The following is a 6,027-nucleotide window of genomic DNA, read 5'->3' as shown; positions in this document are numbered from 1 at the left end:
GTTTTAGTATTTAAAAGGTTTCTCTCACGTGCTTTGTGTATTAAGTTCAACATGAACCAATTTTTTGGCCTTTTTAGCTGAGTTCCTCCCTTGCAACACCCAGGAGCTCATGTTTTAAAAGTTCTATCAGCTCAGAGTAGTAGTAAATTCAAGTGTTATCAGTGGGAAGGGAGACTGTGCACCCAAAGATGTTCCAGGTTATGGCTCTGCTAAAAAGGGCTCTCAGCCTGTTGAGTTCTGACTTCTCTGCTGCAATTGCTCCTGGAATAAAGGTTTAGTTATGGACTTCATTGTATCTATACAGTAGCTTACACTCTGAATCCTAATTCATTATTTGCAAAAAAAACTTAATAAAATCACTAAAAAAAAAACCCTAAACACACACTGTAACTCCACATTAACATGGCCTGATTTGCTCTGCTAATATTCAGTAGGTGTCCATGGTGCCAAAACAGGACCTTCCAAACAAATATGCTGCACTTTGTCGTGTCTGAGAAGAAAAATACAGGTAAGGAGAAAGATACCACACGTGGGTAGTTCAGCCATTCTCCTTAGTCCAGAGGCAACAGCATCCCTGTTCCAGGCTGTCCTGAGAGGCCTGAGCCTCCTTTCCCACGTGCACATGCAGCCACAGTAACTGGCAAACAAGTCAGAAACGAAGCACGTGGTGACCCCTCTCAGTGGTGACAGCATAAACAGGAAAGCATCACCAAACAGCCTCTGTCACTGGCAAGAGCTCTGGGAGGGCCTGTTGTAGATGTCGGCGAACCCAGTGGGAAGAATGATGATGTCTAACTCCCATTTCAGAAGGCTGAATGATTTTTTTATTATAATAATGTTATAACACATCAATATGCTATATAAAAGAGGATACTAAATACTACATGCTACTTTCCCTAACTATCCTATCTAACTCACAACTCGTGACCCTGTTCTCCAGAGTCCAGACACAGGTGGATCCAACTGGCTGTCAGGACCAAACAATCCACCATGGTCCAACCAAGCGCTCACTCTGGGTAAACAATCCTCCAAACACATTCCACGAAACAAGGAGCAGAAATAGAAATCGTTTTCTCTTTCTTTTCTCTCTGTGCACCTCAATAAAAAATCCTGAGAGAGAGAGAAATGTGCTTGCCACAAGGGCCTCTGCAGAGATCTGAGGATGGACAGCTGCAGATGTTAACCCAGAGGACCACAGGCAGGGAAGTGTAATCTGGATATCACCTCTGAGTAATGCCTGAGAAGGTGCAGATCAGGATACACCACCAGGACAGTCCCTGTGCAGTTGTGGGCATTATGGAACTGGTAAAATGCAGCTGACACAGGAAATTTTCCATACAAGTCACACCCTATTACCTTATTTTATAACCCAAACCCATATATGACATATATTTAAGTGATAATCATAAAGTGACAAATAAACCTGCTGTGTGCAAACAAAATCTACCAACACAAAACCAGCGCCTGGAAGAAAGGACAGACCCTTTCTTAAATCCTAACAAGAATTCCCTTAGTTTTTCCAGTGAAAAAGCAACAAGCTCAATTAGATTGCTACATTGCAAGCGTTCCATTACAGATGCAAAATTTATTAAATCTGGAAAAGAACAATGACAGTGAAGCCAAGAACAAAGTGGAAATCCTTGACTCTGGCATTGCTTTACAAGCTGATTTGTTTTAAAAATTCACAGTGAGAATCTGTATATTTTTAAGACACATTTCCAAGTCTTTCAAGACTAACTATAATAAACCCATTTGTGTTTATGCCTTGAACATAAGACACAGCACAATGTAGTTTTGAACTGTTTATTTCACATGTTCCATACCGGAGTTTCTTCAGTTAAAAGTTCCTAGAAGAAAATGAAATAAACATTGTTACAAATTAGTTTGCTTCAACAGCTCAAGTAAATAGCTTTGACCAACTGTGTAATCATCCTATAAATACAATGTACAGATTGTCATCCTAAAAGCTGGATTTGGGAATGGAAGTTCCCCCTGCAGGAGTTAGAGGATAAGATAAACATACGTACTTGGAAACAATTCCATCATTTTTCGCCAGACGCAAAATGGAGTCATCTGATTCACCCTGTAAAAAGAGAAAGGGAAATATTCTCAAGTGTCCAAATAATTGCTGACACGTGTGGAAGAGAGCCAGCTGCAGCAGTTAGTGCAGATTAGTGTTTTCAAAATAAACTGTTGCTTTTTTGTCACCCTTAAGGGTAAGGAATTGCTTTGACTGCTTAAAAATATGCATTTGCAAGAACAATGTATATTTATGGATAAGTGGACTTGTGATGAACTCCTCACACCATTTTAAAGTCAAGGTGGTATCATCTCCAGTAATTATAAACAACAGGTAAAAGCCAGAATTAGTACCTTGATATACATTCTTAGAAGAAAATCACTTGCATACTTTACTTAAAAAAACTAACAAATATCTCCAGAAGAAATTGATTATTCCAAGTTAATCCAAGGCCCTGGGACAGGGTGCCCAGAGAAGCTGTAGCTGCCCCTGGATCTCTGGCAGTGTGCAAGGCCAGCCTGGAATGAGATGATCTTTAAGGTCCCTCCAAACCAAACCTTTCTTTGATTCCGTCAATTTGTTCACGTGTTTACTCTGCCCCAAAAACCACTGTGAAAACACACTTCACACAGTGTTTTCAGGGCCAAACACACAGCTGATGAATGAGTACTGATCAGAAGCAGCAGCACAGTAATGCTGCAGGTCAGGAAGGCACTCACCATTCTCCGGATGGGGCCGCAGATGGCGTAAGTCTTGAACTGGCCATTGACTCTGCCTGTCACCTTGTCCACCTGCAATCACAGCAAAGCTGCTGCACACACAGACTCTTACCAAGTTCCACTCTCACATCATGCTTGCCAAGCACCCCAAGTTAAAAGCTGCAGAAAAGTACTTGCAGTGTTGAGAAAATAAGCCACAAAATGTCAAGGCAAACACTGGAGTTAGAAAGTCAACTACAATGATCTTTGCACAGCAAATCTGTAGCTACACAGTGCAGCCATTAAATGTAGTGGATCACAGAGATTGACAAGAAATGGTAGGTAAAACAGAAAAAATATTTGAGCTCTGAACAAATGGAAAAGCTCTGTGTAAAGTAGATTTTCCTGCCTATACTCTTTTTTTGTTTCTTTTAGCTAAGGTCATATAATGGAAAATTGAACTGAAGGGGGAAAGGGACAGACTTGTTACACGGGTAGGAAAATGTCCAAGCTGAGAGACAAATTGTCTCACTTTCTCAAGCTGCTGAGAAATTTAACAGGAAAAAGACTAAAAGATATAAATAATGGATTTTAACAGTGTAGTGAACCCTGTAATACCAGGTGGGTTCATTTCCACATTCTGCTAATCTCTGATCCTTTGAAAACAAGGAATAGGGATCACTGAAGGAATGAAACATGGTGAACAAGAAAAAGTACTTGCCTTAACAATTACAGGAAATCAGAATCAGGGTGGTTTTTAAAGGTTTCTCTTTTTTTGGTGAGATAACTGAGGAAACTCAGATTTTTAGAAGATGGGGGAATGTGGTCTCCCACTCAAGAACCAAATCAAGCTCTGTAGCTCATAGGCTACAGGAACATTGTGTCCACGAAATTCCTGAAAATAAACATTGTGACTTTCTTTACTGAATTACTGAAGATACGTCATGAACTGTTTAATTCTGTAACTTTTATCAAAAGTTTAAAGGTTCAGCTCTGTCATCACATATTCTGTTGATAAACTTACCTCAGAAATGTTTATCTGAATGGAAGCATGATCCTTAGCACCAATGATTCGGTTGCTAGCAGAGCTAAGGAATAAAGCAGGACAGATTTAAACAAAAGGAAACAGGCAGTGACAAGGACAAAGAAAGCTACTAGAGCCAATTCTACAGGCAAATTAACACTGCACAAGAAATTCAGACAGTAACAGTTTAAGCTTTCATTACTTAGAAAATTAAAATGCAGTTTTAAGTACATTGAAAGGAAATTTTCACATGGTAGCATCACACTTATTAGCCAATTATCCCTTCACTTTGGTTTCTATGTGCCCAGTTCACCTTCATACAGTGCACAGGGCAATACAGGCCTTCAAAACACACAGGATGTTATTTTCTTTTCCAAAATGCAAAAATACAGTCATCAAGATAATTAATAAGATTAGTTTCTATGCCTTTTTTGCTGAGAGCCACTACAACTGTCAAAGACACTCAGGTTGGAAACGCTCAGGAATCACAGGCTCTAAATCATATTTTACTTAATCTAATAAAATTCATACAAGTGGTTTATTTTTAGTGACTTTTTAAACTGACACAAAACTGATTTTTTCTCCCCCTACAGGTATTCATTGCTACAAGCAGCCCCTCTGCACAGGTGAGGGTTCTAGGGATGTTTCTGGGATGGATTTTGGGGTATTTTGGGGCCACTCTGGCCCTGCCCGGCTCCTCGGTCCCTGCTCACCATTTCCGAGGGACATAAAGGTCCACGAACTCCCCCGCGTCGTTCTGCATCTCGTCCTGCTCCCTGCTGAGGCGCTAAGCAGAAACACCTGCAGGAATCACGGAATATCGCGATTTGGGAGGGACCCACAAGGACCATCGAGTCTAAATCCTGCCCTGCACAGGCACCGCAACAAGCCCACCCCGGGCATCCCTGGGAGCGCTGTCAAACGCTCCTGGAGCTCTGGGGCCGCGCCCATTCCCCGGGGAGCCCAGCACCCTCCGGGGGAAGAACCTTTTCCCCATACCCACCCTCGCCCTCCCCGACTCAGCTCCAGCCTTTCCCTTGTGTCTCGTCGCTGGCTACAGTGACCAGAGCCGTGAGGTGATGCCGGAGCCCGGCCGGGCCCACGGGCTGCGCCCCGCAGCCGAACCTCGCGGGAAGAACCGTCCCCGCCGGCCCGGCCTCAGCATCGCTCCCGGGGCTCCGCAACCGCTCCCGGCCCCGCTGCCACGGCCCCATCGCTGCCACGGCCCCATCGCTGCCACGGCCCCATCGCTGCCACTGCCAAGGCCCCATCGCTGCCACTGCCACGGCCCCATCGCTGCCGCTGCCCCCATCGCTGCCACGGCCCCCATCGCTGCCGCTGCCCCATCGCTGCCGCTGCCAAGGCCCCATCGCTGCCGCTGCCAAGGCCCCATCGCTGCCGCTGCCAAGGCCCCATCGCTCCCGCTGCCACGGCCCCATCGCTCCGCCGGCCCCGCTCCCATCGCTCCTGCTGCCGCGGCCCCATCGCTCCCACGGCCCCGCCGCCTTTCCCGGCCCCGCCGCCATCGCTCCCACCTCGCGCGCGGCCGGGCGGAAAGGAAGGGGCGGGGCCGGACACGGAATTGCGTCACAACCCCGAGAGCGCTTCCTGCGGGGCCGCGTGACGTCACGGGCCCGGGGCCCGGCCTGGCCCCTCAGGCTGCGGGCCGCGGCAGGGCCAGCCCCGCGCCGGGGGCCGCGCACCGGGGCCGGCCCCTCAGGGGACATCCCGAGCGCTCCTGCTGCAGGGGAGCCGCCCTCGGCAGGCGGTTGGAATGGGTGGGCTCCAGAGGTGCCTTCCTTCCATCCTGAACCCCTCTCTGGGATGCTGTGGCCAGAGCACCCCTCGGGGAAAGGCAGCAGAGCGTTCCGAGCTCCTGGAGAGGGCCCGGTGGAGGCCCCAGCGGTGCTGAGGGGTCTGGGCATCTCTCTCAGGAGGAGGGACTCTGGAGGAGCTGGGCCTGAGGGATCTCCTCCGTCCGTACTAGTATCTTCGAGGAGTGGCAGAAAATGTTGCCAGACTCTTTTTAGTGGTGCCCAGCAACCGGACAAGGAGAAATGGCCATAAAATCCCGCCTGAAGCTGAAGAATAATTTCCCATTAAGGGTGGAAGATCACTGGAACAGCTGCCCAGGGACATCGGGGAGTCTCCATCGCTGGAGACATTTCCAACCCACCTGGACACATTCCTGTGTCACCTGCTCCAGGTGACCTGCCTCAGCAGCGGGGTCAGACGGGATTATCTCCAGAGGGCCCTTCCAGCACCACCCAGTCTGTTACTCCAAA

The 6,027-nt window shown here is 47.4% G+C and overlaps 1 protein-coding gene across 1 annotated transcript; it reads right to left on the bottom strand.

Moving 5' to 3' along the window:
* Positions 1–1,789: 1,789 nt before the first annotated feature.
* Positions 1,790–5,367, bottom strand: RPS21 (ribosomal protein S21). The gene is made up of 6 exons (XM_053958281.1): positions 5,278–5,367; positions 4,456–4,543; positions 3,743–3,806; positions 2,740–2,811; positions 2,028–2,083; positions 1,790–1,847 (listed from the first exon to the last, which is right to left on the bottom strand). Exons 2-6 carry the CDS (start codon positions 4,503–4,505, stop codon positions 1,838–1,840), a joined length of 252 nt encoding a protein of 83 aa, XP_053814256.1. The 5' UTR covers positions 4,506–4,543; positions 5,278–5,367; the 3' UTR covers positions 1,790–1,837.
* Positions 5,368–6,027: the final 660 nt, after the last annotated feature.

This window comes from Vidua chalybeata, chromosome 17 (genome assembly GCF_026979565.1).
Source record: "Vidua chalybeata isolate OUT-0048 chromosome 17, bVidCha1 merged haplotype, whole genome shotgun sequence".
Lineage (NCBI taxonomy): Eukaryota > Metazoa > Chordata > Aves > Passeriformes > Viduidae > Vidua > Vidua chalybeata.
Note: the sequence above shows the minus strand (reverse complement) of the source record. Positions and strands in the feature narration are given on the sequence as shown.